The 12,611-nt window shown below is 42.9% G+C and overlaps 1 protein-coding gene across 2 annotated transcripts in view; it reads right to left on the bottom strand.

Moving 5' to 3' along the window:
• Positions 1-12,611, bottom strand: part of LOC128136077 (small conductance calcium-activated potassium channel protein 2-like) — a 367,528-nt gene that overhangs the window by 334,563 nt on the left and 20,354 nt on the right. The window contains exons 4-5 of one of the 2 annotated variants that reach the window (XR_008233248.1): positions 6,763-6,909; positions 2,457-3,520 (exon numbers count right to left, since the gene is read on the bottom strand). Coding sequence is in view for 1 of the 2 variants with exons in the window: in XM_052775178.1 (XP_052631138.1) it covers positions 6,879-6,909 (31 nt within the window). In the remaining variant the exon portion in view is untranslated. Of the gene's footprint in view, positions 1-2,456; positions 3,521-4,627; positions 6,910-12,611 lie in introns of those variants that run through there. The other variant, XM_052775178.1, reaches the window with a different exon arrangement.

The following is a 12,611-nucleotide window of genomic DNA, read 5'->3' as shown; positions in this document are numbered from 1 at the left end:
GAGTATGCTGTAAGAGACAGTGTCAAAGGCCTTACTGAAGTCCAGGTAGACAACATCCACAGCCTTTCCCTCATCCACTAAGTGGATCACCTTGTCATAGAAGGAGATCAGGTTAGTCAAGCAGGACCTACCTTTCACAAACCCATGCTGACTGGGCCTGATCACCTTGTTATCCTCTACGTGCTATGTGAGCGCACTCAAGATGAACCGTTCCATGATCTTCCCTGGTACCAAGGTCAAGATGACAGGCCTGTAGTTCCCCATAGCCTCCTTCTGGCCCTTCTTATAGATGGGCATCGCATTTGCTAACCTCCAGTCAACTGGAGGATAGCCACGACTGCTGATAAATGATGGAAAGTGGCTTGGTGAGCACTTCCACCAGCTCCCTTGGCTGGATCCCATCCGGCCCCATAGACTTGTGTGTGTCTAAGTGGTGTAGCAGGTCACTAACCATTTCCCCTTGGATTATGGGGGCTTCATTCTGTTTCCTGTCCATGTCTTCCAGCTCAGGGGGCTGGGTACATCAAGAACAACTGGTCTTACTATTAAAGACTGAGGCAAAGAAGGCATTAAGTACCTCAGCCTTTGTCATTATGCTTCCCCCTGCATCCAATTAAGGATGGAGATTCTTCTTAGCCCTCCTTTTGTTGTGAATGTATTTATTGAAACGTTTTTTATTGTTTTTTATGGCAGTAGCCAGATTAAGTTCTAGTTGGGCTTTGGCCCTTCTAATTTTCTCCCTGCATAACCTCACGACATCTTTGAAGTCCTCCTGAGTTGCCTGCCCCTTCTTCCAAAGATCATAAACTCTCTTTTTTTTCCTGACTTGCAGCCAAAGCTCTCTGTTCAGCCAGTCTGGTCTTCTTCACTGCCGGCTCGTCTTTAGGCACATAGGGATAGCCTGCTCCTGCACCTTTAAGATTTCCTTCTTGAAGAATGTTGAGAGAGACTGAATTGTTATCTCGAGCTGTTTGTCTCAAAGATTGTTAGGTGTGAGAGACTGGACTGTCATCTCAAGCCATTCATCTCAAGGAACTGTGAACTGTTTATCTCGAGCCCTTTGTCTCGGAGATCGCCTAAGCAGGACATTCCTCTGTCCATAAGGACGATTACTAGGCCACTGAGGCATCCAGGGGAGGAAACAGGCTGAAGCCGACAAGCATGCAGGCATGTAGAGACTACCGTTCTCATGGAAACTGTAGTCTTTGAGATAAGATACTGGTTTCTGGTGTTGATCACACGAAGGTCCTGTGATAGACAAAACCTGCAGCATGTGAACAATACGTATGTGCATGCATCATCGAAATATGCCCTATAAAAAAAACATGGAGACAAGCCATGGTGTGCACCCACCACCGAAGAATTGAAGACTGAGGACCAACGGGACGTCGCTGGATCCATGGTGGTGACTATCCTTGCAACTCTATCCCGACTGCTTGCTTGATTTCTGCCTTTTCTTCCATTCTATCCTATCACTACTATTTTCTACTTTTGATACTTTTGATAATAAAAACTCTTTTGGGTATACAGCATTTGACCTCGTTTGTGTCTTAATCTTGCTCTTGGGATCATATCGAAACCTTCCCCGACATTGGATCGGGACAAATGTCCAGCCTTCCTGGACTCCTTTGCCCTTCAGGACTGCCTCCCAAGGGAATCTGTCAACCAGGCTCCTAAATAGGCCACAGTCTGCCCTCTGGAATTCCAAGATAGCAGTTCTGCTAATCCCCCTCCTTACTTCTCCAAGAATTGAAAATATAGCGATTTCATGATCGCTGTGCCCAAGATGATCTCCAACCATCACATCACCCGCAAGTCCGTGTCTGTCTGTAAACAACAGGTCCAGTGTGGCACCTTCCCTAGTTGGCTCACTCACCAGCTGTGTCAGGAAGTTATCTTCCACACACTCCAGGAACCTCCTAGACTGTTTCCTCTCCACTGTACTGTATTTCCAGCAGACATCTAGTAAGTTGAAGTCCCCCATGAGAACAAGGGTGTCCTGGTTTTGGCTGGGATAGAGTTAATTTTCTTCCTAGTAGCTGGTACAGTGTGTTTTGGATTTAGTGTGAGAATAACGTTGATAACACACTGATGTTTTAGTTGTTAAGAAGTAGCACTTATCCTAAGTTAAGGATTTTTCAGTTTCCCATGCTCTGCCAGCAAGCAGGTGTACAAGAATCTGGGAGAGAGCATAGCCAGGACAGCTGACCAGAACTAGCCAAAGGGATATTCCATACCAAAGAATGTCATGCTAAGTATATAAACTCGGGGAAGTTGGGCGGGAGGGGCGGATCGCTGCTTGAGCATCAATCAGCAGGTAGTGAGCAATTGCATTGTGCATCACGTCTTTTTCTTGGGTTTTATCTTTATTTTATTATATTATATTCCTTTTCAATACAATTATTATTATTATTATTATTATTTATTACTATTCTTAGTATTACATTTTATTTTACTTTAGTTATTAAATTGTTCTTATCTCAACCCACAAGTTTTCCTTTTTTTTCCAATTTTCCTCCCCATCCCACTGGGACGGGGGAGTGAGCAAGCAGCTGCGTGGTGCCTAGTTGCTGACTGGGCTTAAACCACAACAAAGGGCTAGCAGTCAATCATGAGACTTCTCCCAGCTGCTTACAGAATATTTCATCTGCCTCTTCATCCTGGTTGGGTGGTCTATAACAGACTCCCACCATATCTGCCTTGTTGGCCTTTCCCCCGATTCTTACCCATAAACACTCAACCCTTTCATCACCATCATCAAGCTCTAGACAGTCAAAACACTCCCTAACATACAGGGCTACCCCACTGCCGCTCCTTCCTTGCCTATCCCTTCTGAAGAGCTTATAGCCATCCATTGCAGCACTCCAGTTGTGCGAGTCATCCCACCATGTTTCTGTGATTGCAACTATATCATAGTTTTCCAGCTGCACAATGGCTTCCAACTCCTATTTGTTGCCTATGCTGTGTGCATTGGTGTAGATGCACTTCAGTTGGGCTATTGATCCTGGCACCTTTTTGGGGGGAGAAGCCCTAATTCCTATGTGATTGTTCTCAGGTGCTTCCATCATTTCTAACACATCAATAACCCTTGCATCTTTGCTGCCGCGTGGATCTCCATCCCCTACCCCCATTGAGATAGCTAAGGTGCTGTGTGCATTAGTACAGGGACATTTCAAATGTGCTCCAGTGTGCTCAGCACATTGTGGAGGAGACCAAAGGACCTTGCTAGCACACCATCCCCTCAAACATTGGCATGCTGCCCCCAGGCTTATCTCTAGCAACCCTGGTTTTATCCCTTTCCCCTTTCAAATCTAGTTTAAGGCTCTTTCAATGAGGCCTGCTAACTCTTGTGCAAAAATCCTTTTCCCCCTTTGAGAAAGGTGTACCCCGTCTGTTGCCAGCAGGCCTGCTGTCATGTAGACCAACCCGTGATCAACAAACCCAAAATTCTGCCGGTGACACCAGTCACAGAGCCAGGTATTGATCAGCTGGGTCTTCCTGTTTCTTCCAGCATCATTCCCTGCAAATGGAAGGACAGAGGAAAACACTACTTGTGCTCCTGATCCCTTAACCAGTCATCCCAAGGCCCTGAAGTCTCTCTTGATTGCCCTTGGACTTCTTATTGCAACTTCATTGCTGCTTACATGAAAAAGCAATAATGGATAATAATCCAAGGGCCACATTAGGGTAGGAAGTTTTCTCATCACATCTTTAACCTGCGCCCCAGGGAGGCAGCAGACTTCCCTAAGTGGGTCAAGTCTGCATATTAGGCCTTCTGTTTCCCTCAGGAGAGAGTCTCCTATGACAATGACCCATCTTTTTTTCTTTATGGAAGCGGTTTTGACGCAGGGCGTAGGCCAATTTAACCTCAGCAACACCTCCAACCTAGATGGACCATCGTCCTCATCATTGTTCAGTTCCACTTGAAGAGCCTCTTACCTGTTGTACAAGGGCACCTGGGAAGGTGAGGTAGTCACGGAGGAGATGCACCTGCTGCACCAGGCAGGAACTTGTTGCTGTTCCCCCCATCCCTTAAGTCACCGCATTCAGCCAGGTGGAGAGAAGATAGGGGATCCTGCGTATCATGTGTCCTGTCTGCCAGACAGGTCTGTCCCAGGGAAGGTAGGGTGTGGTTCCAGTAGTTGATCTCTCTCTCAGACTCCCTGATACTCCTCAACCTACTCACCTCCTCCTGGAGCTCTGTCACTAAGCAGAGGAGTTCCTCTACCTGGGTGCACCTCCCACAGGTGTACTCAGTAATGCTGTCTGGTACTGGCATAAGTGTAGGGCACATCCTGCAACCTGACACCTGGGTAGCAGTATGTTCCCATCCCATTGCTTCCCTGGTCGAGCCAGCAGAATTACAGTGCCCTTCCTGCGCGCCCTTCCACACAAACTGCCACACCATGCCCTTGCTGATGCACCACGCCCTGTTTGTGGCACTCCTAGTCACTAGCGCTCCCTAGGGGTTTCTTTTATAGGTGTGGGTACTTGGCTGCCGTTGCTCCTGGCCCCACCCAGGTCTCAGCTGCTCTCACATGAGCTGTGGGCTCTTGGTGGGTCTCTCCGCTTCCCTGAGGTTTCCCCAGTTCAGGACCCCCCCCCCTACACTGCACTCGAGTGCTCCACTGTGGATTGTGCTGGCACTGGAGCTGCTCACCTAATCTTCTCTTTGACAGACCTTTGATACCAAAGCAGATTTGGAATCAAGTACAAGTGCATAAACTGGGACACTAATGGCCTATTTTAAAATATACCAAAATATACTCTGACTCATATTTGGTCAGTTTTCTTGGGTGATGCTCTCTCTTGCTGAGCATGCTTATTGCAGTGGGACTTAATTGCTGATTGGGTCTACTAGAAAGTATTGCAAAACAAGTAACAGCCAAACTCTTAAAACTCTTTCTAAAAGTTCTCTACTAGGCATATTGTTTCTTCTGGGAAGAATGGAGGAGTGAGTGGAGAACAGTTACTCTTGAACTGCTCAAAATGCAGATGTTACTGTCTGGAGATGGAGGAAGGTTCTGAGTGGTTCAGCGATTGCAGCATAAATAATTTTGGGTTTTTGTGGGCAAATATAATCTTTAAGAAGAATTACAAGAAAAGAGCAGAAGGGCCATAAACTGCATAAAAAAGATTTCCAAAATCCACAGTACCTGGAGAAATGTGAGCTGATAAAAACAGGTTAATTTCAGATAAAGTTAGGTCATGTCAGGTTGTATAATTTACTTTTGAAAAGACGAAAAAGCTATCCAGAGCACAAAACTATGGTCTGAAAAAAAATCAAAGTGGGTTTCAAAGTGTATTTTCATTTGGTAAGTCACAGTTAAAAAAACCCGAAAACACCAACCTTAAGGTCAATGACAAAGTAATGTTAAGTTTTATGGATCAAATGGGTCTTTGTAGTATGAAGGTCAATACTGCAGGTAATACTTCCTAAGCAAAGAGTTATTAATGGATAACATCACTATTGTTTCCAGCTCTTTCAATGCTACCAAAGAATCTGAAACAGAAAATGTACAACATGATCAAATTCTGAAATTGTGGATGCTTGTGAGGTTGGTCTGAGTAAAGTGAATTTTTAATGTTCATTTTAAAGAGGAATATATACTAAAACAATAGCAAAAATGAGCTTCAATGAGAACAACAGGAAAAAAACTAGGAAAAAATCTTTGACAGGAAGACTAATCTTAAAGTGGAGCTATGTTACAGAAATGTAACTGAGTAGTAAATTTAGCTATTGTAGGAAAAATCAGATCTAAAATTCAAAGATAAGTAGAGTTATTACAATGGTAATACCATTAAAGAAAGTTAAAGCTTGGCAGACAAAAGTGCATGTTTCTTTGCATGTAGTCTGAGCAGTTAGCAAATATGATTCTTATTGATTACACTTTTTGGGGACTGACAGTTTGCATGAGTAGTTTGCAGTGCTTTGGTCTGTTAATTGGGTCATGATGCATGATTACACTGAACACTGTAATAGTGTGGCAAAAACATATCTGATAGATCCTCAGAACACATTTGATAAAGTTTGCATAATTGATTTTTGTCTGTATCGCATCACAGTTTTTAGCCAAAGGTTAACACCAACTTTCCAGATTCCTGAGAATCCTCAGACAGATTATGCTTTTTCCCTCAGTTATTCTGCCAGTGAAGTTTTCCTGTTCTTCCCTCTTTATTCCATCATAAGGGCTCTCAGGCAAAATCTAGCTGTATCTTTAGGACTAGAATATTGACAACTTTCTTTTTTTGAAAAGAGCAGGGGAAGTCCCTAGTTGTCTGAAGTACTCGCTTCTAATCTTGTAAAAGCTGAGCATCATTGTTATATATATGATACTTAAGCATAGAAATATTTGTGAGCTACTTTTGTAGGCATTTTCATCTGCCTCTAACCACGGGAGTAGCTTGGGAGGTGTAGAATAAGTTAAGAGATGCAGCTAACTGAGCTATGAAGCATCACAGATTCATAAAAATTATCTTGTGTTTGAAAAATTATTATCAAGCAATTCCTTGGCCATTTTTCTTTGCATCAGTGATGAATTAAATCAATCAACAATCACCTTAGTTTCCCCATCTAGAACACACAGATCATTATCAATGACTCTCCTCAGAAGTTGCCTTTGGTTGTTGTATTTGGCTGCTTCTGAACGTCTGGTTTCATGGCAGTGGTTAAGATTTAGTGCTGCTGCTCCAGCAGTGGAAGTGCTAAACCTGCTTATCTTGTGCATTTTTGTGGGATGGCTTGAGGGAGGGAACATTCACCTGATGTTTCAAAATCCAGTCTGTTTTGCATCCTTCTTAACTTATTCTTAGCTTTAGTAGTTTGGTGGTAGAGAATGGCATCAAGGAAAATGTACAGAGAAAATATCTAGACCACATTAGAAGATCTGAGGAAAGACGACTGTCAGCCTGTGGGGAAAAAAAACCCAAACCAACACAGAATCAGCTGACTTGAAAACAAAACAAAAGTAAATTAACTAACTGATCACATATCCTTTTTTAGGAAATAGTTGTCTGAATTTACATGTGCTTGATGTTACTTATCAAAAAAATTCATCTGGAGTGAAAAGAGGGAGAGGACAAACATGGAGAGCTTTGCACAGTGCTTTCCTTTTCTGTGGAGAGTGGGAGAGCAGAAAGGAGAATCCACCAAAATATGTAGGGAGAAAGGATGATGAAAAAGAGAAAAAACTCAGAGGGAGAGAGGCAGTACTGCAAGAGTAGGAAGAGTGAAAGAGTGTATAGTTTCAATCCAAATATAAATTAGCACAAAATAAACTATGAAACAATATTTCACATGATATTTTTCAAAATAAAGCTGTCTCCCCAAAGTAAGGAGAACATGAGTCTGGAAATCATTATGACATGAGAATTAGACAGAAGAGACAATGTTATGTCACAAACCTTGTCCTTAACTCTGTGCTGCTCTTTCTCTCGTGCTCTCTTGCATGCTGTGTGTGTCTCTCTCTCCCCCCCTCACCCACTCGCAGCTGCTCTCATGTTTGCTCTCATGCTAGTTCTCTTGCTCTCTCATTTTCTCTCTTGCTTTCTCTCTCTCTGTCACGACTTCTCTCTGGCACTCTCTCACTTTCTCTTTATTTTGCTCTTGCTTTTCTCTCACTCTCACGTTCTCTCTCATCCTTTCTCTTGCTGTCAGTCACTCTTGCTCTCTCTCGTGCTCACTTTCTTGCTCATGTGCTTGCACTCAATTTCACACCCTTGCTCTCATTATTGCTCATTATCACTTTCTTGCTCTCACACTTTCTCTCTCTTTTTCTAGTGCTTTCACACTCTCCCTTGCTTACTCTTGTGCTTGCTTGCTCTCGTTTTCTCACTTTCTCATACTTGCTGTCTCATGCTTGCTTTCGATCACATGCTCTCTCTCGCTTGCTCTCTTGATTTCTCTCTCGCTTTCTCGCCATCACTCTTGCTCACCTTGAGCTTCCTTTCTCTTGCTCACTCTTTCTTGTGCTCACAGAACAGGGAAGCATAGCAGCACACAGAGCACTGTCTATAAAAATCAATCAGTTACAAGTCTTAAGCGGGAACTTAGACCGGAACTACTGCTGGACAGTGAGACCCGTGACCTCCCAGTGGCCAGGGATGCCTCCACCATCGTCTGCTTCCTCCGAGGATTAAGTGACTCATATTCTTTTATGTCTTCTCGAGTCTAGATTACAATTGTTATATTGACACGGCAAGCCAAATATTAAGATTTGACCCAATCTGCAGAGGGTCCAGGTGATTAGAAACCATAAGCTAAGCTGTGCTATAAAATTCTGTGCTACGCTACTTATAAAATTGTGCTACACTGATTCTGCTTGTAGAAAGCCTGTGCTATTCTGATAATAAATTCTATGCTATGCTAATCATAAAATCCCGTTAAAAAAAAAAATAAAGCTTTAATTGTAACTACAACTTAGTGCCATCATCATTCTGCCAAGGATCCCTAAAAGAACCTGTCTGTCCCCTCAGTGTCAGGTGATAGTTGGGTAAGTTCAAACCATTTTATTATTCAGTATAAGGATACCACACCAGACAATAAAGATAAATATTATTATATGCATGGAACAGAGAAACAGAGCTTAAGTGACTTTGTTCAAGGTCACAAGATATCTATAGGATGGATTCTCTATCACTTTTAATTTTCTATATTTTTATGAATTTATAAATTATTTGTATTCATCTAGCATACGCTGGTCAGTATACTAAAACCTTCACTTCAATGTTCTATACTATCCATAAAACTATAGCCTGTTACCTGAATGATAGCAAAGTATTAGGGTTGATCCTATTAAAACCATACTAACATTCTTTGAGTCTAATTTTTTTTTTTTATTTTCCTTCTGAAGAAAATGAAAATGAACTGCTCTACTGCGCAGTTCCTGGTGCAGATCGTTGTGTCTCCAATGGACACCAGAACATCATGCCACAGCATCTGCTTCTTGACTGATTGTCTATGCAAGATCTCATTTTCTAAAAATCACACACCTTGTCTTCAGAAATACCATCACTGAAGGTACACTGATTGCATCAGCAGGCCTTCTGCCTCCCAACACGCAAAGAACAGGGAAGGCAATCAATGCCATCTGCTTGCAAGGAGATGTAACCATCAGAGCAAATACCACTCTAAATGCAGTATTATCAAGAATTATCAAGCAAAACTTTTGTCAAATGCTGGTATGCTTGGAAAAGGAAGAAAATTAATGCTGCAAGTATTACCGAGCTGAAAAGCCTCTTTGGTGTTAAATTAACTAAATGCAACATCATGTTTTGAATGCCTGGGGAAGAATCAACTGCAAAAGATTCCACTTTCACATCGAAGTTTAAACAGGCAAGGATACACCTTCAGACTAATGACCTTCTAAAATTGTATGATGATTTTCTGAAAAGATGAATGATTAAAAATAAAGACATTTGGGCACAAATATTTGATCTGAAATCTCACTGTCTAATTTCAGATAATGTTGCTTCTCTACGATTATGGATTGTGGGAAGATTTTCAGGCTATTATCTAATGCATTCTTCAAAATACAGGATAACATAAGAGATCACCTTTAACTCAAGGAATTAGAACAGCAGGTAACTTCTTTCTGAAACACAGGTAAGAGAGAACTTGTTTTTTATTAGAAGACCATTACTTCATGTAAATCATTTGCAATGCCATTTCCCACGTATGCTACTGGAGACTCAGAAATACGCAGCCTAGCCCCTGGTTGACACTTAGGTCACAAAGGAAAACAGTTTGGATAATTCTCAGGTCAAGTTAATTAAACTAAGTGACTACACAACTGATAAATTTAGGTTATTCAGTAACAACAGAGAATGTGTCTGACTGAAAGAAAAGGGACACAGATTAACATCATCCCTTGGTAACTACCAGAAGCAAGCCTGAAACAGCAAATGGACGGTGCACTTGCCAAACAGCACCTGCAATAGTGTAAACTCCACGTTCTATAGTGTAAACTCCACGTTCTACCACCATAACCCCACAGCAAACCCAGCAGTTGGCGTGCAGTGTTTTATAATCACGTTTAAGCTTCCCCCTGAGATGTACCATAGCCAAACATTAAATTTGAAGAGAAGCCATTGAACTTTCCGACACGACTGATTATTAAACAAGATACTTTCCGTGTTCTCCCATGCTCTCCTCTTTAAATCTCATGTCTTATGCCAGTTCTACTAGAGAGGTGGCAGCAGTAGAAAACAAGCCCAAACAAGGAAAACTAGTGTTCAGCCAACATCCTCCTCTCCCCTCCAACAGCATCAAGCTGCAGTGGGACTAATATTTTTCTTCTCTTTCGCATCAAATCCTTCTGTTGAACACTTACACCAGCAAACCTTCTGTCCTAATGCTTTATCTTTAATCATTCTATCATTTCTTGTTTATGTATTACAGTGTGTTGTATTGTTTCAAAGACAGCATACACTATGTATTTTACAGGTATTTTCACCTTCTGCAGTTCACAGAATACCTTCTGTAATCTTCTGCAAGTCAAAGTTCCTTGTAAATATTTAGTGTATTAATGGAAAAAATAAGTCTTAAAAAAAAAATTTAAAAAAAAATCAAACAGCTGTTTTATTCCATAGTAACTGTTAGACACCTCTCCCTCTCTCTCTGATAAAAACACCAAGACAATTATAAATTGCTCTTCATGCACACCTGTGGTGGGTTGACCTTGGCTGGTCACCAGGTGCCCACCAAGCCGCTCTATCACTGCCTCTCCCCCCCAGAAAATATGACGAAAAGCTCATAGGTCAAGATGAGGACAGAGAGATCACTCAGCAATTACCATCACGGGCAAAACAGACTCAACTTGGGGAAGATTAATTTAATTTATTACCAATTAATCACAGAGTAGGATAATGAGAAATAAAACCAAATCTTAAAAACATCTTCCCCCCACCCCTCCCTTCTTCCCAGGCTCAACTTCACTACTCCTAACTCTTTTACCTCCTCCTCCCCCCCCTCCTTCTTCACTGACCTTGGTGCCTGCAGGGTTGTTTCTCTCACATATTCTCACTCCCCTCTCACAGCTGCTGTTGTGCAGTGGTTTTTACCCTTTCTTAAATATGTTATCACAGAGGCGCTACCAACATTGCCGATTGGCTCAGCTTTGGCCAGCGGCAGGTCCGTCTTGGAGCCGGCTGGAACTGGCTCTGTCCGACATGGGGGCAGCTTGTGGCGTCTTCTCACAGAAGCCACCCCTGCAGCCCCCCGCCCCCCTCCCCCCCCAACCTTGCCACATAAACCCAATACATGTCAGTAACAGTGGTTGCAGATTTTTTTCTGCCACTCATCCCAATGTCACAAAATTGCAGAATGGTTGAGGTTGGAAGGGACCTCTGGTGGTCATCTGGTCCAACCTCCCTGCTCAAGCAGGGCCACCTAGAGCGGGTTGCCCAGGACCACATACAGATGGCTTTTGAATATCTCCAAGGAGGGAGACTCCACAACCTCCCTGAGCAACCTATTCCAGCGCTCAGTCACCTTCACAGTAAAAAAAAAAAAGTGTTTCCTGATGTTCAGATGGAACCTCCTGTGTTTCAGTCTGTGCCCATTGCCTCTTCTCCTGTCACTGGGCACCACTGAAAAGAGCCTGGCTCCATCCTCTTTGCACCCGCCCTTCAGGTGTTTATATACATTGATGAGATTTCCCCCCGAGCCTTCTCTCCTCTAGGCTAAACAGTCCCAGCTCTCTCAGCCTTTCCTCATAGGAGAGATGCTCCAGTCCCTTAATCATTTCCTAGCATTACAAAGCATATTTTCAGACATCTACACAATTCCTTACAACTGACACTTAAGTTTGTATCCAAGGCTCATCCCAACCACTTGGCATGATTTGCATGACTACACAGTGGACACAACCACTTTTGCATCCATCGTGAAAGGCCTTGAAGCCAACGAAAGCCCACTGGCTTCCACAGGTTTTGCATCAGCTTCCAAACCAGGCTATAGCCCTGTGACACTAACATCATCTATTCCTGTTCCTGCTGTCATCCTAGTCAGGTAGCTGGCACTCTGGGGCCTAAGAGAGATTTTTTTTTTTTTAATCCTTCTTCCCAGTGGTCAGGGACTGTTCTCTTTTGCTGTCTCAGCTTGGCATCAGAAGACATGCTTATGCACTTTGTCCCACATTGGCCACACACATCCCATAAATGAGAGCATAGCGCAGAGACACCTGCTTAGTGCCAGCCCGTTCTGATAGCATATTTCCATACATTCTGTATGGTATGTCTAAATATTTTGATGGTTTTAATATTTTGTACCAGCCGTGGAAACTGGTTTGCTGCTAGGTGACTGTAAAAGCGAGATTTGGTAAATAATTATTAGAACTATCCCCCGTGCATCCAGCGCTGCGATAAAGAATGCCTGCTTTCTAAAACTCCAAAATGAGTCTTAGAGAGTTTCTTCAACTGGCTTTTCGGTAACATTTTGGCGACCCAGATGGGACGAGGCTTCTGAGACTCGACGAATGTGGGATCGCAGGGCCTCCACCTGCCACCGAGATTTCTCGGGGAGACCCTTGATTCCCCGTTCCCTGGGCTCACAAGCCAAGGCCACTGGTAAGATTTTATTTAAAGGCATTCTTTTGATTAACCTGGTTCTG

Source organism: Harpia harpyja, chromosome W (genome assembly GCF_026419915.1).
Source record: "Harpia harpyja isolate bHarHar1 chromosome W, bHarHar1 primary haplotype, whole genome shotgun sequence".
NCBI lineage: Eukaryota > Metazoa > Chordata > Aves > Accipitriformes > Accipitridae > Harpia > Harpia harpyja.
The sequence above is the reverse complement of the archived record's forward strand: the minus strand, read 5'-3'. Positions and strand labels throughout refer to the sequence as shown.